This window comes from Puntigrus tetrazona, chromosome 22, assembly GCF_018831695.1.
Source record: "Puntigrus tetrazona isolate hp1 chromosome 22, ASM1883169v1, whole genome shotgun sequence".
NCBI lineage: Eukaryota > Metazoa > Chordata > Actinopteri > Cypriniformes > Cyprinidae > Puntigrus > Puntigrus tetrazona.
In genome coordinates, this window is record NC_056720.1 from 14273862 (window position 1) to 14297399 (window position 23538).

At 37.9% G+C, this 23538-nt stretch overlaps 2 protein-coding genes across 2 annotated transcripts in view; both read left to right on the top strand.

Moving 5' to 3' along the window:
- The first annotated feature begins 23 nt into the window (after positions 1-23).
- On the top strand, positions 24-6777 carry soul4 (heme-binding protein soul4). The gene is made up of 6 exons (XM_043223383.1): positions 24-266; positions 2007-2216; positions 2354-2445; positions 2943-3084; positions 5030-5213; positions 5297-6777. The coding sequence occupies exons 2-6, from the start codon at positions 2057-2059 to the stop codon at positions 5469-5471; spliced, it is 753 nt and encodes a 250-aa protein (XP_043079318.1). The 5' UTR covers positions 24-266; positions 2007-2056; the 3' UTR covers positions 5472-6777.
- Positions 6778-10030: 3253 nt separating this feature from the next.
- Positions 10031-23538, top strand: part of ptk7a (protein tyrosine kinase 7a) — a 29245-nt gene continuing 15737 nt past the window's right edge. The window contains exon 1 of the mRNA XM_043223561.1: positions 10031-10428. Within this exon, the coding sequence (XP_043079496.1) occupies positions 10347-10428 (82 nt within the window). The 5' untranslated portion in view covers positions 10031-10346. The remainder of the gene's footprint in view (positions 10429-23538) is intronic.

The window sequence follows — 23538 nt, forward strand, 5'->3', positions numbered from 1 at the left end:
CATTCGCATTAATACGGTTAATACAGATACGTTTGACTTGTACCGAAGGCTCTTTAAAAGTGCTTTCACGTGAGTCAGAACATTGTATGCATGTTTTTCCAAAAAACAGAAGATATTTTTTTCGGACGCGGTTAAACGTATACTAAAATGGTGTTTGTAAATATGTGGAGCAGCGCATGATAGAGCACTCCTCCGCGCATGCGCAGTGCGACGCTGTACGATCCCCCAGTGCTTAAAGCTGTGTGGTGCGTTTGTTGTGTCTGGTGGTAAGTAGGTCATTATTAATTATCATAATAATACGTTGTTCTAAATATTAAGTCGCAGCCCAAATCATCGATATTATATTACGGAAGTGTTTGACGTGTGTAAAATTGCGCTGGGCGTCATTAAAGTGTTGTTTTCCACGTTTCCGATTACTGGGCGAACTGGGCGCTAAATATATCTATAATAAAGTGCATTGAAAAATGATACGGGGAGGTTCGTGTGCGAATCCACTGCTGTGTTTTCTCAATTTTCGTCCATCTGCAGTCACGCTGTTGCGTTAGCATCCGTTCGGTGTCGTTTCATCCGTTCACATCATTCATGTTTTACGCATGCAGCAATCACGATGCAGTTTGTCCGGATGAAATGGCTCTGTGCAATAACAGAGTCGCACCGAGTAGCTTTCGACGAGGCCTTCTCCCTGTTTATTATTTATGCTTCCTGTTTCTGTGATTGCTGATCGTTTCAACTTTGAGATCGCTCGTGTTTACTATTAAAACATGCTGCGTTTATGCACTAATACACCTGCGTGGGTCCAGTTAAATATGTCTTATGTGTGTGTATTCATGTGTTATTGGGTCTAAACAGTAGAATTTTTTTTTTTTGCCACTTCCTAGTGGTGCTATCGGTAATTAAGACTGATCATGCACATGCTTCATGCCACCTTGTGCTTTTACAATACCATCTTAATAGCTGTGCTGGATTACCATGTAATAGGGGAAATATCGATATAAATAAATGCTGTTATTAATCAACAGACTTTATTTCATAAAAAGTAATATTTACTTGTATTCATTAAAAAAAACAACAAAAAAACATTTTATTTTTGTAACTTGACATCACACCCAACAGCATGGAAATGCTTTTTAGACTAGGATAAAAAAGTCCTTGAAACAGAAACGCGTGTTATTTAGGAGCTTATTCTTTATGCCTATGCAAATAATAATTCGTTCTCAGTAGCGAGACATTTTCATTTTATTTGCATTTTGGTTGTGCTGTTTAAAAAAGATCTCAAATGTTAGGTGTAATTTTCCATGGAACCCTATATTCACCACAAAACAAAAAAAAATGCACTTTTTTTTTAGTAATCAGAATTCTGAAAAGATAAAATTTTGAAATTAGATACTGCGATTTTGAGTCAAGACCTTGCAATTCAGATTTTTTTCTCAGAAAAAAAAAAATTCTAAATATCTATTTTAAAGGCTGTGTAATTTCATGGATGGATCTGCCTGAATACATTTTTTTTATATATTAGTATTTTTTATATTAGTGCAGTCAACGGATTAATCGTGATTAATCGCATCCAAAATAAACAGATCGCACAATATGTAAGCAAAAACGTTTAATATGTATATATAAATACAAATTAATGTATACATTTAAGAAAAATGTTAACTTTATATATTAAATATTTGTATATAATTTATATGAATGCATGTAATTATTTTCAAAATATATGCTGTGGGTGTGTCTTTATATATACATAATAAATATACACAGTACACACGCACATATAAACTTATTTTAGATGGATTAATTGGACTATTTTAAACGTGTTACCTTCACAAAATACATTTTGTAATTCAGACAGACTCATTTCATCTATAAAACTAGGCCTGAATTGGACACTAAGGGCAAATCAAGACTAGCAGGTTGATGATTTATTAGTGAATGTATTTATTAGTACAGACAATAAAAACTATTGCTCTGATAAATAATTATCATTTTTCTCATTGTATCATTAGCCTCTCGATCGACTTGCAGCTCCACAGTTCTTTGCCGTGACGTTGTCAGAATGGCTCTGATCTCCATCGAGGACCTCGACGGACTGGATGACGAGCAGCTGGACGATGACATCACCGACAGCTCCGAACCAATGGACGAGGAGGAGCAGGACCGAATGTACGCCCACTGGCAGGCGGTGGGAAGGACACACCAGGTGTCTGTTCCCAGAGGTAAGAAATGTACAGAGAGACATCTCCATGGAAACTGAGTGGGAGAAGAGATGACACTGGCTGATCTCGTTCAGTGCAAACCTTATAGATCAAGCTGCTTTCAGATCAGCGGTGAAGTGACTCTGGTTTTTGCGCAGAGATGAGAGGACCCATTGAGGAGATGACGAGGAGGAACCAGAGCTCAGAACGAGAGCAAGTGCCTTTTGTCACCATCTCCAGACACGAGAAGGTAAAATCAGCCCATTAATGACTGGATCTTGAAACATGGGGCAAAACTTTCTTGGCAATAGATGCTGTTTACACTAAGTTTGGCGAAAGGCATATTCGGACTTGGGTAGCTCTTTATTCGCTGTGCGGCTAGAGCTGTTTTAAACGTACCTTTTAAATTATCAGGCTATAAACTCGCTGAAAACAGGAATGTAAACATTAAAAACAAAGGTAACTCTTGTATGAAAAAAGGAAAAGGTGTATATGCAAAATATGGCTACTTTATTAAATGGCGTTAGTTGTCGACCCCGACAGATTTTCAGTTGGTTGAGCCAAAATCAGTTTCAAACCTTTCTGGTTTCTTAATTAATGCTTTTTTAAAAGTAATTATAATCAGAATTTGACCTAACCGTGAAAATTATTTTTGTACCTTCAGCGCTTTGACTAGTACTCAAAAAGCATTGACGGATTTAGTTATTTAATGTTTTTTGATGTTTATTAGTAATTGTGTTTGTGCAGCTTGGCGAGGTCTTGTACGAGGAGAGAGTGTATCCTCCAGGAAAATGGGCCTGTGTCAATAAAGCAGACGTGCTTTATGAGCAGAGCATCTCCAATGCTTTTATGAAACTCATGCGCTTCATCTGCAAGGAGAATTCAACAGGTAAACTTTTAACCGCCAAACTATTCCAAGTCTGTGCATTGAGACCCTTGCCTTTCGTTGTTTGTTCGTCTGTGTTTAGTTTGTTTAAAATCGGTCACAATCATCCATTTCATGGTTAAGAATACAGTGATGGCTGTCTACCCTTGCGTTTGTTGCTGCCGTAAAACAATTAGCTTTTTTAGATACCCAATAGACTTACAGTTATAGAACAGATGTTTGAGAAATAAACCAAAGACATTTGCCTTATTAGAAGTAGGTGTATCATCATAATGTCTGTGAAAAAGTTGTGATTTGCATAAAAATGTAGACTGGACAAATCTACAAAGTAAGACCTGGCTAACTGTTAGTTGGTCGAACTAGTTCTTTAGATGTAGTCTTAACATAATGGATGCTGGTTCCTGGTATATGACAGAATGAGTCTCAGGTGTGGTTAATAGATGGGTTTTTCATATGATAATAAATGTCACATTTACATTTGTTTGGAAAGTTGTCGTTGGCAGAATCGAGAATCGAGAAATTTACAAGATTTTGCAGTAGGTTTAGTGTAGATCACACAGATTTGCCACGTAAACCAATAGAAAGCTGTTTGGTTTGGAAGTGACTATAAATAATGGACCTTTTTAGCATATGCTATTTCACCAAAATCACACCATAAGGCTGTAGAGTTAGGCTAGTTTATAATCGGCGCGGAACTGAACTCCAAAAACGGTAATAGAATAATTAACTGGCAAAAAAAAATGTATGACTAAAGTAGACCAAAAACAGATTTTAATCCACTTTGAATCCGGATTCCCACAGTGATTTTGCTAACATCACCACGCCTTAAGCTGTATAATTAAATAACAAAATCAGCTGAAATGAACATTTTAAAAAAAAAAAGTAAATTCAGATGAACGGGCTAAAGTGGATCGAAAACAAATTTGAATCCACTTTGAGTCCAGATTCACACAGTAATTTTGCTAACATGACCACTCTGCACAGTTAGCTGAATCAAAATCAGGTGGAATGAAGTCCAAAATTGTGAATTTAAAATAAGTGGGCTAAAAACATCTATTGAAAAAAACAGATTTGTATACACTTCAGTCAAAAAGGAAAATTAGCCCATATTTGACTCACCCCGAAGCACCCCTAAGTGTATATGACTTTCTTCTTTCCAGTGTTATCAACCGATTTAGTGACTTTTCAGACCCCCTTGGTGACATTTTTCCAAAGGAGCAACTAGCGACAAATCTAGCGACGACGTGGACAGACCTTGACGAGTGTCTGATTGAATCAGTTGTTGAGCAAGTGGAAGGTTTTGGTTTGCCAGTGTGCACACTGAGCGGCTGAAAGGAGCAGAGCTTTCAGTTAAAATTAATAATCTGTTGCTTCTAACTCTATTTTACATGCAAATATAGCCAAAATCACAGCAATTATGTGTATTTGATTTCGCTAGATGATGGCTCCATTTATAAAACCTAGATTAACATCTTGTAAGGCGGAGTTTGTTAGTAGTCACTTTCGTATTCATTCCCTTTTCAGACAATACAAATAAAAACAGTTATATAGAGAATTTGGCTGCGTTAAATACATTATGTACCACAAAGAGGCAAAATTCGATGCACTGACGAATTAATATGGAAATCTAGCGGCATTTAGTGACTTTTCAAGCTGGCTTTAGCTACTTTGCATTGAAAGAAGTTGGCAATTCTTCTTATTTTTCAAAAACTCTGTATTCGTCTGAAAGAAGAAAGTCATACAACTAGGATGGTTTTGAGGTGAGTAAAATATGGGGTAATTTAAATTTTTGGGTGATCTATTCCTTTAGGGATTTGAATCTTTTAAATGCAGATTCAGTGTGAATGCAAAAAATGGCTTCTTTCCAGTTCATTATGGGTATGATTTGTTTTATTGACTCGTGTATGACCCCTTCCAAGCTTGCTCAGTTTCTGCCCCGTGTCTCCAGGACGGTACCTTGGCATGTCCGTACCCATCGTGAATGAGATTACGATGGCAGACGACGGCACTAACTTCATGAAGGACGTATTGACGGCGTATTATCTGCCCGCTGAGTTCCAGGCCAGACCACCTGAATCAACCGATCCTGATATTAGGATCATTCACAGGGACGCGGTCCGGGTCATAACCAGGTACACGACCACTCCAGACCATTGAAGCTCAACTTTTAGACCTGTTCTAGAATGATTATGGTTGACATTTTCTTCCCTTGTAGGGTGTTTTATGGCACCACAACGGAGGAGACCATCTCTCGTCAGATCAGCAACCTTTGGGAGCTGCTGGGCAACTCTGAGGATGTTCTCCAAGACCGCTACATGGTAGCCGTGTATGAGAATCCCGGAGTGCCCCAGCGCAGAAATGAGATCTGGTTCATTCGGCGTGGCTCGTAAACGTTTCACAGTTTGCCTGTTAAGCCAGTGGGAAAGTTTGAGTAGCTAAATGTCTCGAAATGAAGGGGCGAAGTACGTCACAATCAAAACCCATTTATCCTTTTGTATTGTTGTGAAGCGCGATGCAGAACGCAGTCGTTTCTAATCAGTTAGTAAAGAAACTACATCTTATTACACGGTAGATACAGATTACACATTAACACTGTATATAGCCTGCTGTTGACTTCAGGGTCAACACGTAGAAGAGATATCAGTGGGTGACCTGGCATTATTTTTTTAACTCTTAATAGTATGGGGATGATTCATTACGCTTCCTGTGTTTTCTGCTTGATTTTTTAAATATTATACACTACTTGAATTCACTTTCATTGTTCTTGTTTTAGTGCAGAAAATAGTTTTTGCTAGGTTTTCCATTGTGCCCTAACGTGGTGTCGGCAAAGACTCGGATATTATGATATTCACAACTGTGAACCGTAAATCCTTCAATGTTGGCAATTTTAGTTCGTTGTTTGCTTTTAGATGTTGATAACAGGTTCAGTTTTGAGATTTGCAGATGGTATTAAGATTCGATACTTATATATTTAGTTATTGCAATTTTAAGTAGTCAATTTTGTGTTGGAAAATTGTTGTAAAGTAAAATATTTTTTGTACTTTGTGTAACAGACTATCAAACCATTTATCAGACAATCATCAGCAAGAGTTTTTCTATCTCTAAAACTCAGACTCTTCTACATTTTTATCTTATGGGCCACTTAAATTTATTAGATATTATTAGTGTATTCCGGTGTAATTTGCCACAAATATGGCATTAGTATGTTTTTTTTTTTTTTTTACGGGTATGCTTGTTGATCTCTTTTCTTACGAAGGGTCTGCAAGTCTAGTATATCTAAAAACAGCTTTTCTCCAAATGAATGGGACCACCTGGCAAAATATCCCTTTGCAGCAGTATTGTATCTGAGCACTATTGGTCTCGAGGATGTAACTGCATAATTTTCAGTGTGTTTTTGTTGTTGTGTTTTATGTTATATTGTACAAACGTATGTAAAACATTAGCGCAACTCTTCAAAGCACTGATTTGACATTGGATTCCTTGCTTTTGTGAAATTGTTGGCTTAGGTTGTACTTTTAATTGATGTTTGCCTTGTCAAAGTATTTTAAAACTTGCACACTCACCCTCAAGTCTGTAATTATACTAATAAACTTTATTTAAAAAAAAAAACATGCATATAAACAATAGATTATCATGCTTTGCAAAGAAATGAAAACGTTTGATTAATGTATACAAATAAAAATAAGTTTAATTAAATGCTGTTTAATCGTCATTGAATCACTAAAGTCTGAATTTGTTATAAAATATATATTTTTTAAAATACTTAATTTCATACACTATGCTATAGGACTCAAAATTTTGGTGGGATGCAATTCCATTTTTCACCACAGATGTAGGCTAAACAAATGCGGGGGGCGCTGTTGAGCTTGACAGGACAGCGATAGCCTCAGACCTTAGCACTAGCGTTACAGACATGCTAAATGTCATGTCCACGTTTTTTTTTACCTAAAATAGCCTAGAAACTTCGAAAAAGTGTTTGTTGCAGAAACTAGACTGATTAAGAGCCGCTCTATTGAAATGAATCAGTTCTTCATTGAACTAAAGTCCCCACGGGATGTCTGCTAAGAAGCTTAGACTTACGATTGGGGTATACAAAAATGCCTCAGGTAATGTTCAAATAAGTACAAGCTGGAAAAGGAAGGGAATAAATAAAGAGGAAGTTCAGTGTCTTGAATTTGATGCGAGCTGCAGCCGGGAGACGCATTTAAAAAGGTAAATATGAAGGTATGTAACTCGTTATTTACATGTTCATCCACTGAGTATTTATGTTATTTACAACAAAGGCACCATCCCTGATGGACTTACTATCTCATGAGGCCCTGGGAGATTTATGAATTCTGTAGGTCATATATATATATATATATATATATATATATATATATATATATATATATATATATATATATATATATATATATATTTAGATTTAGATTTATATATATACAGTATATGTATTTTTAAAGCGGTCAGAGTTAACCATGAAACCAAATATATATTGTGTTTAGGTTCATACACTATATGGAATAATATATTTTGTTGTTGTGTGCATTTGTCCCTTTTTAATATGTCTATATAGTTTCTATAATTTTTATTTTTTTTTTACTATGAGGCTATGAAATATTTTAGATCATATCTGGCGGTCTAATTGGCATAAAACATTATTGTTAATGGATGACTGAAGTGTAAAAAAAATAAATAAATAAATAAAAAAGGTCCTGGTCAGTTCCAGTCAGGACTTTATCTGTTACGTTCATGGACAGTTCCTTCAAATCACAAAATGCAATACGTAATATGTAATAACTGTGGAAAAAAGTTAGTAGGCGTATAGAAAATGCCTTCGTATTAACATGGTACCTTAAGCCCTAGTTTTCTCTCCATCCGCAGCATTCAGGGCAAACACTTTAGTGTTTTCTGAAAGTAAAGAACAATCCAAAAGAACAATGTCAAACATTATGTTAATATTCTACCGTCAGTAGAAATATGAAGAATAAAGCTTTCGGTAAAACAAAATATATGTTCCTCGGTGCTAGCAGCAGCTAAATAAATTATGAACATTTTACATGGTGAGTGACATCCGAGTCTAAAATAAGCTTTCTCTTGTCAAGCATAAGGGCGTAGATGATCGTAGATCTCCCTACAGACGACCGTCAGCTTCACTGATGGAATAGTGATCGCGTGAGCCGTTAGAAGAATAATTGGGCTGCATTATTTCAGGATACCCTAGGTAGTGTAGACTAGAATCTAAGGTACGCCGTCTAAATTAGCGGGATCAGCCTTGGCAACCACATTTGACAAACACTCCCATGTGTGAAGCTGCAGAACCGGGAGCGCCTGTTTTCAATCTCCACACAATCCCAAAGGTGACACCAAAAGTGCTAACTTAGCTTATTCTCACACCTAATGATCCAGCAGACCAACTCCCTCGGCGCTCTGCCTAAAAAAAAAACCCTGCTCAAAAAACAGATGACCGGCTGCTTAGGTTAGTGCTTGTTTGGTACCGTCACACTGGGACCAGCACATCCACAATGAAAAAAATGCTGGTTATCATCTAGTTCCATCGTTCTGATTCGGGAAGGTTCTTCATTGTCTGAGCAGGTGGAAACAAGTCAGCCGGCTAAGGTTCGGACGCAGCTTACGTGTAAAAGGTTTTCGGACTTGGCCACAGCAAGCTCCGCCAATAGTCAAAAGAGGCGTTACATCACAGAAGCGTACGCTCAGAGAAAGATCACAAGGGCTTAGGGCGTCATTTGGGACAGTCAACAACCAATGCATACAGAACACACCCACTTTTTCCATTTGGATGTACGTCACAACATGGAAGAGCAGATCTGCTGCTGCTTCAGTTTCATCTCAACTTTAAACATTCGCACTGGTTTGTGCACAAACGTTTCCAGAAAGACAGAAAACTTGGGAAATCGCAATTTTAAAATCACCAGGTTTATCGGAAATGCCGTTGATATATAGCAGCTGACTTAATTCACGCGATAAGTGTCCAGCTATGCGTCTTAAATCTGTCATTTAAATGGTAAATGCGTTCCTTGTTATCATTTGAGTAAGTTGCTGAATACATTTAGGTGCTTTTGGAAGAAATCGTTTGCTAGGGTAGTCTGAAAATTTGCTATGCACTTAGCAGCAAAATTGCTAAGTTGGCCAGTGATGCACAAAGGAAATGGGTTATGTAAAACTAGAAAGCATGCAGCAAAATATTTATTTTATTATTATTTATTTTGGTGTCTCGGTGTGGTATCACTTTTGGGGAAACATTATTTACAGATGACAGTACTATAATACCAAATATAAAGCTTTTTGTTAAAATATTATCCGAAACGATCATATTTGTTAGTCTGGAAAAGATGGAAAATGTTTGGTATCCCTGTGATAGCCATATATAGTTACAAATAAACCTTTTCATTAGTCACATGGTTTATAAAGACAGTTTTAAGTAAAAAAAAAAGTGCTGCTTAATTATTTGCATCCAAAATATAATATTTTGGTTATGTAACATGTGTACTGCGTTTATATATTACGTCTATATAAATACACACAAGTACAGTATATGTTTTGAAAAAAAAAAGATTTTGTCAAATATGTACATGCATGTTTTTGTACTTGCAATAAATAATAAACACACTACGCACTCATATATTATATAAACAGCATTTATTTTGGACGCGATTAATCGTTTGACTGCACTATAAAGCAATGCCACCGATGCCTAGTGCGTATCTTCAGCAAACCGATGCATCTGGCCAATAGAGGGCAGCCGTGGAGAAAAACAAATGTTTTTGGAAGCCAGTTGCTGTACTTTAAACAACTGTTACTTACGCAGCTATTTCAAATCATGCTGAATATAACACGAATGCGGTCGGTCATCTGAACTGAGCGAGAGCGAGCTGTGAAAGGCTGGTCTCCGCTTACCTTCCCTCAGCCCGTGTAGAGCCCACCCACCCATCCATCCACTCCCACCGGAGAGAGAAACACGACTCCTGCGCTCGCACAAACCCCCAGCACTGCCTCAAACACACGCTCAGAGGGGCTCTTTGTCTCCATTTCGAGGAGATTTCTGCCGGATTCAGCATGGAGCGCCTGACGCATCCAGCCAAACCCACAGCTCCGCACTAACGAGCATGCACTCCTGAAACGCTCGCTTCGAGGAACCTAGAAACTGGATATTAGCTTTTACACGACAACCCCCAATCGCGGTTTCTGCGCATACAACTTTTGAGACTTTGATTCAACACCCGTCGCTTCTGTCGACTCCAGCCATGGGTTTGCGGACGGGAAGGCACGAGCGCAAACTTGCAAACGCCGAGAGTGTTTTCCTAGCGTTCGCTTTGATCGCTGAAGGTAAGAACGCGTCCGTGCGTATTTGTTACGCGGTGCGTGTTTGTTTTTTTTTTTTTTTGCATGACTCGGAAACTTCGCATTCGCTTATTTCGCGAACGCATAATCGATTTAGGCACGGGTTCGTTGGAAACTGTCAGCCAACGTGAAGTTTGGTTGCGCTGTGACTCGAATCTGGATTTAATCTGGCTTTGCAGCAGTTCGACGCGAGTTTACGCAGACTTTCCAGTCATTGTGTTAGAAAATGCAAAGCTTAAAATATGTTCCAGCGCGTTACCGCTGAACTAAGGGATACTATATGTGTTTTATATGAATGAATCAATCCACCCTCCTTTTCCAGAAACCTAAGTACAGTAAGGGCTGAGGAGGCCTGTAGAATAACACTGGCACAATAGTCTGTAAAAGGAGACCAAGAAAGGAGAAACGGGTCTGCCTTTTTATCTATACTAGATTGCAGTGCATATTTGTAGGCGGCTAAGTGAACTTCACGAGGCACGTCTATCATTTAGGTAAAACACGAGCTGAATATCAATTGCACCAACTCGGACTTCTTGAATATTAATTAGACTTTGCTTCGGTCAAGTCAAGTACAAGTTTATTCAGATATCCACAGCAATGCAGCATGTAGAAGTAATTAAAATTCCAGACAAAGGAAAAACTAGACATGCCGAGAAACTTGAAAGTGTGAGTGGAGGTTTACAGTCGAGATCCTCATTTGAAATGTTTGGTTTTGCTCGACTAAGCATAGGTTTCTCTGCAACCTCCACCAGGAGTGAACGATCACATCCGTGTGGCCTTTAATAATGAAACATGCATGGCCCGAGCTGGAGTTTATCTTGAGGGAGTTTTGGGGAGGTGTGAGATCTTAGACCTGAAGCTTTTCTTTTAATGGCCGTAAAAGTGGTACATGATGTTCTGTGGAGTGACCCGTAAGCTGAAAGGGTTTTCTTTTTGTATCTCCTGATTGATTGAACCCATGAGACGTGGCCAAAGGAGTGTTTGTGTCTTTCATAAAGAAAAAAAAGAGGATATGGTTACATGTTCTTAAGATTTCCATTGGAGTTTCTAGATCCTACTGGATTTGTTGTTAGTTTTAGGTTTTTAGGGTTCAGTTTGCATACGGAAGTCTTGCTACTTGGTCAGAACTGAAGTTTGAGAAATCCTTCAGGCTTTTGAAAAGTCTTTTTGATATCCTATTAAATTCAGTCCAAATTTTGGTTAAGATTCTTTGATTGAACACTCTTAACACTAAAAGTTGATGCCTTTTTTTGCTTCCATCTAAAGAACCTTTTTTGCACTACGCAGAACCGTTTTGGTTTTACGATTGTTAAAGGTTCTTCTCAGAACCATAGATTCCATTCATTTTAAAAGAGAAATCCCGATTTGAAACTTTAGCAGTTTTTGACTGATAGAGATAGCTTCGGTCATTGTTGGATGGATGGATGGACAGCCTCGGGCCCACTGAAGATTTGCATGAAGACTTTAAAGATAAAAGGGTGGAGGGTAGAAACATTTCACAGGTACTTGAGGGCACTGCTTGATCTCGGGGACGAAGGGGATCCATCTCCTGTCTTTCATATGCTAATCGCAGACAGTCTGGGAAGAAATATCCCCCACCACGCCACGTAAAGGTGTGACGGTGACCATCAGGGCTATTTGTTTATTCAGTTATGTTTGAGCTATATCTCAGTTGCTGTGTTGTACTCGGATTTTCTTTCTTAACATATTGTACATTTTCATTTGTTTTGTAGTCGTGACCATATTATCATAATCATTTACTTCATGGTCTTTTTAAACGTCACTCCAACAAGAGAAAAGGGAAAACAATGTCTCATAAATTATGAATGAGAAGACTTGGAATCTAGTGTTGCAATTTTGTCAGACTAGTCCAGATGTTTTTGTCAGAATCAAACACTGATCTTTAAGCAAGCAGATTTTTTTTATTGGAAAATATTCAGAAGATTCTAGTACTGTACTTTACAGTTTGGCGCATCATAGTCACATATAATATTGTTTGTACTTTGTTTCCATTTGCTATAAATTTTGTAACACAATAAAAATTTCTTTTACCAATTTGAGTTGTATTAAAATTAATTTATTTTCTTTATTTTTAAATATTTTCCTTTTTTAAGGAGAGGTGGGCATTGGTTTTATGGGATGCAGCCACTTTTTTATTTTTAATTTTTTTTTTTTTTTTTATATAAATGATTCTTGTTAGTGTCTTCAAGTCCACTTTAGGCCAAGATGTGGCCACCTGTTGTCATTTATCGAATAATTTTTTTTGTTTTGGAGCGCTGTTTGGTTTGAGTAAAAGAAAAGAGCTGAGCTCCACAGGGGACGTGTTGATGGACACAGCAGCTGCTTTTCGGACACTCTTGAGACACGGCGCTGCCTGCAGACCGTCGCAGTCTAGCATCTCAAGGTACGCTTTGAATGTAAAATGCCACTATTGTTGAGATCACACGGGTCTTCAGGAAGTTCACACTTGTTTAAGAGGTGAAGCCTTTTGTGATGTTGCTCATTGTCTTTTGTTTGCAAGTTACTGCGAGGGGGGCGAAGAAACACGAGGAGTTATAATTACTTAGCCGTTTAACCGCGTGCGCTCATTTCCACATTTAAAGATTAAAAGTAATATGAAATATCTCCATTATTGGCCAGAAGTGCTCCCTGCATCACCTTGAATAAACTCAGTGGAGGCCATGTCAAGCATGTCTCAACTGGTTTGGGTCTGATTAAACTTCTCCGTATTCGTGGTGTTTGGCGTCTGGCCACGTTGAATCAGAGGGGGGGGGGGCAGCTGACAGCGTGCCTGTTTGATCTCTTTCTTAATTAACTCCTGTAACGACAGCCTCTGAGATGCCTTAAAGTCGCCCTCTCCGCTGCCGGCTGCCACTCTGGACGGCAGAGATGAAACGCAGAGGTCTCGGCGTAAAAAGCGGAGACGCGTTTATCTTGGAGCCGGTTTCAGAAACGTGAGCCCGGCCGGCTTTTATGATAACGCCGTGCTCGTATATCCACGAGATTAGTTAGCTTGATTTAAAGCGAAAACGTGAAGCTGAAACATTTTAGGAGTTTCAGTTCGTGCAAAACAAATGGAAAATGATCAGCATATTACAGTGAATATATAGTAAGTGCGTTAACACTGTAAAAGAAATGAGAGTGGATTTTACAAAAAAATACCTTTTTAAAATTTTTCTACTTTTAAAATTTGTTACTTGCAGTTTTTTTTTGTAATGTTTTAATATGTAGGGCTGCACAATGAATTGATTTTGTGATCGCAATTACAGATGCCACAATTATGTAATCATTCAAAGTGGCAATTAATCGTAAGTCCACTTATTCTGTGTTTTAAGGTCACTAAACAACCGTTGCAAGTGGGTTGAACCTATACTATTGGGATAATTCAATCAAAAATGACAATATGGTATCATTTGGTTCTAAGCCATTAGCATTTCTTTGTTTTGTGGAACACAAACTGGGTAGATGCGTTTAGACTGTTAGTAAATTTTGTGCAAATGAAAACAAATTCCTTCTTTGCCTGTTGTCTGAACGTAATCTCCATCCATCCGCCCCGAAACCCAATCCCGTGGCAGAAGCAGCCGTCTGCTCTACTGTAAACCATTCGAGTCGTGGGTTTTGCCAAGGCTTAGCCAGGATTCTCCAACGGTCTGCTAAAGATTTTCGCAAGCTGTTCGTCAAAACCGTAATTCCATCATCGGGGAAATTTGACCGAAAAGCAATTATCTGCTTGTGATGCGTATGGCATATGTGATAGTTTCCGTAAACTATAGAAGTAATACCTCAAAGTTGTAAAAATAAAACTGGTTTTCCTAATCCGCAACACATTCGTTCATTGCTAGTGTTTCTGTGAGTTTGAGTTGTTTTTTTTTGGGTGAAAATGTAAAAATTGATTGGCAAAATGTACGAATGTGCGTTTTCTTGCTGTTTTTTTTACATTTATGAAAATTTAATGACAACTGATTTCAGGACAATAAACAAGTTTTCATGCAGCATAGCAAAAACATGGTAACACTTTAAATGTACGTTTTATATAAATTAACGTTGTATTATCGAGCAGAAGCCAACAATGAAAAATTACAAAAAATTGTTACAGTATTTAATAATTTTGTTAACATTAGTTGTTAAAAACGCTCATTTACGGTGTGATATAACGTTTCCGCGAATGTATAAAGTTAATACCGCGTGATATTATCATGTTCCCGATCGCAACTTAGTAAATCTCGAACTAAGATTAATAAAGAGTAATCTGATTACATGCAATACATAATGCATTACACGACTTGCATATTCAGGTTACTCTTAGGGCTTTGAATGTGTGTGGACTTGAGTTCTGGCGCGCTCTTTGGAGAGCGAGTGGTTCTTGTTAGCTTTGATAGGAGAATGAGAGTGATTACAAGAAGTGCATGTGCTTTACGTTACGTTGGCTGGCCCTTCCCCATTCTGTATTTAGCATTCCCCCCTTTCGCCACAATGCCGCCCAGATGATGTTTAATGAGAAAAATGTGTGCGTATGCCTCAGATGGTACGGTGTGCTCTGATGCACAAGAGCAGATCTTCGAATCATTAATAAACGGGACTTCGGCCTCGTTTAGTTCATGTTTAATCCGGGAGTTTGTGTTTAGTTTGACATTCAAGAGTAAAAGTTGTCTCATCCAAACAATAGCTTTTTGCTCGTACGCTGTTTGCTGTGTTGTCCGTCGCGTTAAAGAAGGCCTGTTTGTATTAGGGCTCCGTGGTGTCTCCTGAAACACTCATCAGATGCTTCTGTTGTTTAGAGCTTGAGGGGAGCACCGCAAGTGTGTGAAGCTCTCATGTTCCTGTAATGTCAGAGAATGACTAATTGCATCACATTCCCCGTCTTGTACTGTAAACACGTGGAGGGTCACAGGAGGCTGTGGGACGTCCCGTAGAGACTGCGTTGTGTTTTGACCCCCAGGACGGGACCGCATGCCCCGAACGAGTGCTTAGTCATGAATTTAGCCTTGAATTAAACACACATGCTGTTTATTCTCATCTTCGTACATTTTATTTTATTTTTTTGAATCTGCGCCTTTAAGACTTCTGCATGTAAATGGATACAAATGCAAATTACATGCACATCGTCTTTAATTCTACATTTTCACGATTGATTTTATTTTCTAAATTCAAACCCGTTTTTATATTGTTTTGAGGGAATTAAGTAAAAAAAATATAGAGTGTGATATAGCTTCACTAGTAAAGCTCTTAAAAGAATGCAATTTCTCAAAAATAAAGCCTGTTAAGTAGCTTGGCATAAACTAGTAATGAAAATAACTGTTTAGTTGTTTGTTTATTTATTTGAAAGGTTTTTTTATCTGCTGAAGCAAAGGTCTAACTAATGTGTAGAAACGCACAGTGTGAAAAAACGAAACATGAAATATCATATCCTGCAGATCTTTATGGCTGTGTGTCAAGGTCAGTAAGTCTCTTAAAATATAAATATAATAAAGACAAAGTTTGACATCTTTATGACAAGGTTAGTCCAAGTTGTAAAATGCCATGTTTTGTGAATCCTTAAAAAAAACTTAGTGTTTATTTATCAGTTATTCATGACGTTTGTCAAACAAGTAAAATATTTAAAATAATTAAAAGAAAATATATATATTTTTTTAATTGGTCATGTCACAATTTTAGTCATTACATGTACTTTGTTTTCCAATAAAAATGAAAACAAAACATGATAAAAAATATAAAGAATGAAATTCTAGGAACATGTGTAATGTAGTTTTTAAACTAGATTTGTTTTTCTCTTTCTGTATTATGGACATCTTTATTTGCCATTGACCCCATGAACTACTGTATTGTGCAGTTTTGCACATTTCTTTATATTTAGATAATAATATAATAGCTGTGTCAGCAGAAGCTAAAGGTAAAATCGATCCCAGTCAGAATACAGGCAGTCTATATCGCGCCTATACACTCTGCTGAACCTCGCCACCCATCATCACTCATATAAACACAGAGAAGCAGTGCTTTTCTTCTGCATGCAAGCCATTGGCCCTGCTAATGATGTAAGGTGTTGGGTTTCCACAAGTGTGGAGGCTCAGTTTGACCTTTCAGACCTCTTGGTGAATAGCTTGAACACTGAATGGAGCACAATACAAACTGTGTCACGGTTTTCACCCTCCAGACGCTCTCACTGTCCTGACATCATAATGAAGACGGCCTCATTCCGACTAATTCCGTACCGTTCTTTTCCTTAGTGGATAGCCTCAGTACGTCGTAGACCAATTAGAACCTGTGGAGCTACGATCAACTTCAATCGCATCCTAAAGTATTATTATTTTAATCTTAGGTCCTCAATGACTCCCGAACGATTCGCTCAACGGTGAATTTTTCAAAGCTCCAACTTTGCATAATCTGCATTTTCGGGACTCTTTTCAAGAAAGCAGAGTCGGCTTCAGAAATCAGGACATTTTCAGAAATCCATAATTAGGGCACTTTAATATAGTTTGTCTAGCAATTACTGTAAATAATAGCGCATAAACAAATTCCTGTCCCGACACTCCCTCAATACCAAATCGGCACGCGGGCGCTAATGCTCTGTAATATAATTCCTCTCTGGCGTCTGGCAGCTCCGCCAGCCGCCCAGGCCCTGATCAGATGGGATTTTCAGTGGTCTCTTCTGGCTGTTTCATTAACCCCACCCAACCCTTGAGCTAGCACTGCATGCGTGTGCAGCCTCCATCTTATGATCCTGCGGTGGCACCTGTTTAGCCGTGTCCGAACACAATACGACGACTGTGATACCGCCAACAGCTGCAAAAACTGCTTCCTTCCTGCATGAAATGAGGCTCCCACCTATTCAATAGATGATGGAGCACCTTGCAGATCTCTGTGTTTTGGGGTCAAAGGCCTGGAGGGGGACAGACGGGATGTTTTAGGTCTAACAGGCATCGATATCTGGTTTCTTTAAAGGGGGAGAAACCACTAAACGCCAAACGTCTAAAGCTCTTTGTTAGGTGTTTTTGATGACTACTAAAAAGTGTCTTTTAAACAAGTAGAAATTGCTATTTGATTAGTATTTTATTTATATATATGATGGTTTAAAGTAATTGTACAATTACTTTCAAATAAGCCACAGTTTTCGCAGATGGTTGGTCAAGTTGGTCTTACAAATGCAGTTTTCTGTAGACCACAATGAAAACTCGTTGGTCCACAATCCTGCTTAACATAACTACATAAAATGTAAAATATGCTTGAATTTGCTGTGTTGCATCTCGAAATATCGTTGAAAACTCGAAGGTTAGCTGTCCAGTTCCTACCCCTGTTATTTTCCATGAGCCGATCCTCAGCGCTCGCATTTCCACGTGGGCCGTTCTCATGGTTTCAGATCAGATTAACAACCCAATTAAACGGCTTGTGTTTTAAGAGGACAGGTGGAGTTCATCAGCCGCAGTTGATGAGGTTGTGTGGCTCTGTTCATGCTTTCCCTGTTCACCATCACTCCTCTGCTTTGCTGTCTCAACATCTGTGGGTGGCACAGTGTGTGGGGCAAGTCTAAAATTACAGCACGGTCTGAATCCACCCCACTCTGCTTTGTTTCATATGTAGGACTAATAAATCAATGGCTCTTTCAAACCCATCCTCCCTAGCATACCGGCTGTTGCACCTTTTAAGTATTCAGAGCTGGGTAGTAACTGATTACATGTAATCAGATTACAAAAATCAGTATTTTGAGTATATTGCACTTTATAATGCTCTTATTTATATTACAGTATGCCGATGTCTGACTTGTCGTACGATGTATCACATGAGTTGCGTCATAAGTCAGCCATGAAGCTGGAACTCAGCGTTCTGAATTTGTATTTTTTGGGTGAACTATTCCTTTAACAACACATTTGCATGTTTACAGTTCTCTCTCAGTTGGTTATTTTTGTCACATTGCAGGTAAACAAAATAAATATTCCTATTGTAAGCGTTCATGCGTTTAAATGATTTATTTAGCCTTTTCATTGTTTTATTAATTATTAGCATTTTATCAACTCAGTACATTGCCTAAATTTAATAATTTAGTAAACGTTAGTTTCCATCATGTAATTTGTAATTAATCCACCCATTGTTGAAACACAGAATTGAGGCCAGATTTACCAACAGCTCTGCACCAATGCAAACGTCTTTTTGTACTGAAATAGTACTTTCAGGTTTTACTACAAATGCACATTGACAAATTAGCTCTGAAAAGACGTGGACAGTTGTTTTTGCACCTGACATTATTCATTTATTTAATGGCCCAAAAAAACTAAGGTAATTTGCACGGTTCATTATGGAAATCATGTGCTCTTTAATGTGAGCATTACTTTTTTATGGAATTACGCTATATCGCTAATTTGCCCTGTTTGGCCCTTGGTGTCTAAAATGCACATGCAACTCCTTCCGAATACTTGCGATGGCGAATGGTGGCATACTGTTACAATGTGGAATTGACAGGTTTTATGCGTTAATTATTGGCTGACTGTACACCATCTCCCACTTGTTCAATGCAAAATCGGTCATGACTCTTGATACAGACTGATTAGTGGTTTCCACATTTTCCAGCGGCGGACTGGAGTTTCGACCGCAGACGCGCCTTATAAAGTTCTGCTCGGAGATGATTGCCTGCCATCAAAGGCCTGTTGTGAAGGTGGTGAGCTTGGCCCTCAGGACAATTAGCCAAGGTTTTAATACAAATAAATGTGTAGTAATGTTTTAGTAAATTGCTTACTATTTTACAAGTTTTACTAAAACGATAGCGTAGCATAATCTTTGTGGTTACCGTGGTTTAACTATTTGTAGTAATAAAGCACTGTTTGCGCTTACTTGTCAGACTGATGTTTGTTGAGATGGGTTCTTAAGGAAGTGTGTGTGTTTCATGTCTGTGAAGCAGTGTCAGAAATCGTCATACAGACTGTTGCAGCCAGATGTTTTGGTGCATCCAGTACCTTGAGGTTTGTGTGTTGAAAGAGAAGTTTGAACAGAGTTTGATAGTGTTCGAGCACAACCCTTGCTCTTTGGGGAGGTTTTGTGACCAAGCCTAGTATGTACATAAAGTTTATATGTTCTTCAGCCAATCAGGTTCTTCTCCTGGTTCTCGGCTTGTTAGTTGTAGAGAAGCCATGAATGGCATCTTTGTCCCCAAAAATTCAGATTCCTCCACAGGAATCCAGGAAGTGGAGAGCAGTTTCAGCCAGGTTAGCGCTCCTGCCCCAAAGCGTCCTACTCTCATCAGTGCCAATGAAAGTCATGTGGGTACTGTCTTTTGAGAACTTCAGTAGCTTAAACAACATCAATAAAATCGGATTTATTTAAAACATTGAACGCCCTACTTAGTCTCTTTTTGAACATACATTGATGCCTATTACCAGTACAAAGTTTTGATGCTAGTTCTAGTTCTGATATAATGTCAGTTTCTTCAATTTTACATTTTCTTCAGAATGTTAATTTTTAGCTTCTACATCTCTCATCAAGGAATGTCCACCTATTTTTATTTTGGCTGATTTTACTATTTATACTAACCTAAATAATGTAATATTGTCAGATTTAACATTTCTTTCTATTTTTTTTTTTTTTTTTTACCAGAAACTCAGGAAGTTGCAGTCTATATATATATATATATATATATATATATATATATATATATATATATATATATATATATATATATATATATATAATATAAGATTGGATTAAAATTAAATTTCTTGGATATTTTAGCAGCCATTTTTGACTTGTGAATAAAACATTCCATTTTAGTTACAATTTACAAAAACACATTTCTAAAACTTTGTTAATATAGTTATTTTTTCAGTTTTCGTTTTAATACGTCTAAATGGAAAAAGAAATGGCACCCTGGCATCTAACTGATTTTTTTTTTTTTTTTTTTTTTTTTTTTTTTTGTGTGTTTTTTTATTTTATTATTTTAAATAGGTTTTTTATAGCTGTCATTTCATTATAATATCCCTGGTATGGTCACAATGAGTCTATTGTGGTTTGAACCGTAGCTATAGTGTATTTTTCCACTGTTTTAACCAAACACTTTCCCGTAACCTGCATTTTGGAGTTTCTTTTCCTGCGTTATTTAAAGCTTTTGACTGTGGTCGGTCATGGTCAGTGGGATTGTTCAGCGATTGTCAGTGCAGCTGTGTGGTCGGTGTTGAATGGCGAGTTAATGCTGCCTTATGGTCATCTGGGAGCTAACAGACAAGGTCTTCTGGTCACACAGAGCCACGGATAAATTGTTTCTCTGACCGAGCCTTAGATGGGATAGTGCGCATAAGGAGAGAGATACATCTGTGTTTATTTGCGCAGTTTTGCTAGCGGTTTGTGTGTCTTTGTATTGGTGAGGGTTTGTGGCAGGAACGACCCGCTACGTATGGAGGAACAAATCATTGCCCAGCTCTCCTTTACTTTGGACCACAGTATAAATGTGTTTTAAAGTAGATGGGGTGAGAAGTTGCATTAGCCTAAAAGTGTAGCGTTATACATGAAGTGTAAACAAAAGGCAAAGAATGCTAAAATGATGTAGCTTTACCTTCATTCGGGATATCCCTGTTGCTGTATGGTGTGGGAGTTTTCCAAAATGCTAGCAGATTTTAGCCATTGTGAATAAGGTCTGAAGATGATGACAGACTTTGCTGTTTGCGGACAATAGAGATCTCACAGTGTCAGGTTCATGGATCAAGATCTTGTAGCCTGGAGACTTGCGTGTACAGACATGATTCTGCTTTCCATAGACCTCTGAATACAGATGTAATAAGTCAAACAATGATGCTAACTGGGCTGGTTTACGTGTAGCATTTGGTGGTTATTAGCTTTTGTCGGTAGTTCTGTGGGAGCACATTCTTTACAGGAGTTATCATAACCACGTAAGCAAACACAAAAATAGTCTTTGCCTAAATTGGTAAAGACTACAAATAGCTTGCTTGTAATATTGTTTTGCTGGTTAGTTTACTTACAAATTGTAGTTCATTACCGATTTCAAATTACACTAAACCTAATCCATTATGTTACACATTTGAGGTAATATAATCAGACTGCTTTTTGAACTGACCGATTAAACACATTGATTGAAATAGGATAATCCTGATTAAAACAACAACGTTCTTTATTAATAACATGAAGTGCATTCGAACTGGGATTCATGAAGGTTTTTAAGATTAATCACTCAATCAAAATGAAAAAGAAAACTTATGTTAAATGACCATTAAGAGCACCATGAACATGCAAAAGCGTTACTAAAAATTTTACCCTAAAATCCCAGAACACTCAAAGTTTGGGTATCCCTAAACTACGTGTAAATGAGAAATGACATGAATTTGTGAGTTATTTTAAAGGCATAGCAATGCACGGTTAAATAACCCACTGACCTGATAAGCAGAATAAAAATTTATATTCATGAGTAGTTGATGAAATGTGGACATGAGAAAAGACTTCTTAAAACTCAAATAATTTTCATACATCCAGTGATCAAATGCTGTGTAAACATAGCCACTTGAGTTTTTGCATGATCATTGCACTGTTTATATATTATGTATTTATAAATGCACACACACATACAGTATATACGTAAACAAAACCTTTTGGATGTGATTAATTGTGAATAATTGTTTGACTGCACTAGTATTATGTAATCTATAAAAAAAGTAACTAGTCTATTTTAAAGATGCAATTTAATCTAATTTAAATCTAAATTTATTTTAAGAATCTGATTATTTGATCCTGATTACACGTTAAGTTACTAACCAGCTCTGTTGTTGGGTAATGAAGCTAAGGTGGTAGCAAGTCATAAAGTTTAGCAACATTTTGAATATTGCAATAATTAAATTAAGTATAGCCTATCTGGACCTGACAATCATAATATGGCCTGGTCTGAAGTATGACTCCTACTGACACAGGTGCAGGTGGAGATGACAGACATGTAGAAACAAGGTTTCTTAGGCTGATGTGACGTTGACATCATGTCAGAGTGAATTAAAGAGAGGTTATCTCGCTCCTGACAGGTGCAACCTTCCCTCACCCCCTCAAACATCAGCTACACTCACAAAATATCTCTGTACGGTCCAACTTCAGTCACTCATCGCAGCTGTTTATTGAATGTATTTTACTCCGCTCCACAGGGGAGCCGGGCTTCATTTCCCATTCCCAGTGCATGCTGGTCCTCTCCCAGCACGAGCTGTGCTCGCTGGAGCGGGACTGACTACTGTCTGTCTGTCTGAATGGGACGTCTTCAGAGCTCTACTCTGCGGGGTAGAAAACGGGGAGAGGCGCCAGAGATTAGACCCTGGAGACGCCTGTCATTCACAGGGCTGGTTCTTTTTTTTTTGTCTGGAAGTAAAAGTTGGCACTTTGTAATGCTGTTTTTACAGGAGTGATAAAGCGTCAGTTGTGTTTGAAGATCATCATTGGTGTATCAGCTTTTTTCAAAAAGACGGCATACACTTTACTATTGGTAATAGTCAGATTAGGGATTAAAACTAACTAATATTTATTACATCAAAAGGCTGTAGCCAGCCCGGGTATCCATCCAAATTTGCGAATTTAACACAAAATTGTAATATCGCATAAAATGTTTGCGACCAAGCACTCTTTCCATCCAAACTCGCTCTAAATATCAGTAAGAGAACTATATGGATTCAGGCTTTGCATTTCATAATGTCCGTAACAACAAGAACAAGATCAGTCCGCCGTAGTCAACTTACACCATCTCATAGTGCAAAGTCATACGACTTTTTTGATGCACTTTGGAGGAATTCCCATCTCCCATTATTACATAACTGCACAAATCAGGCAAGCGTTTTTATGGGAATTTTTATTCGAAATTTGATATTGCAAAATGTGCATTAAAACATGGTGATGGAAACCTAGCTGGTGATAGAATGGTGATGCTTCACTGATATTGCTAGACAGCACTTTGTCTTTCGTGAAAAGTGCAAAAACAAGACATTGGTAGCTGACAAGAATCGTCAAAAACGCCTCTTTATGCACTAGCAAGCTCATTAAAAAGCTCACTAAACAGCCTTGCAGTTACTTACGAATGAGCGATTTAGATCAAACTCTGAAACATTTATTGAATCATTAATGACTGTCATTTCCCGT

Excerpts from the sequence above, each read along its gene's own strand:
- soul4 (XM_043223383.1), top strand. The coding sequence starts at position 2,057 with ATGGCTCTGATCTCCATCGAGGACCTCGACGGACTGGATGACGAGCAG. Across the intron at positions 2,446-2,942 it reads CCATCTCCAGACACGAGAAG|CTTGGCGAGGTCTTGTACGA; the intron begins GTAAAATCAGCC and ends GTGTTTGTGCAG. Across the intron at positions 3,085-5,029 it reads CTGCAAGGAGAATTCAACAG|GACGGTACCTTGGCATGTCC; the intron begins GTAAACTTTTAA and ends CCGTGTCTCCAG.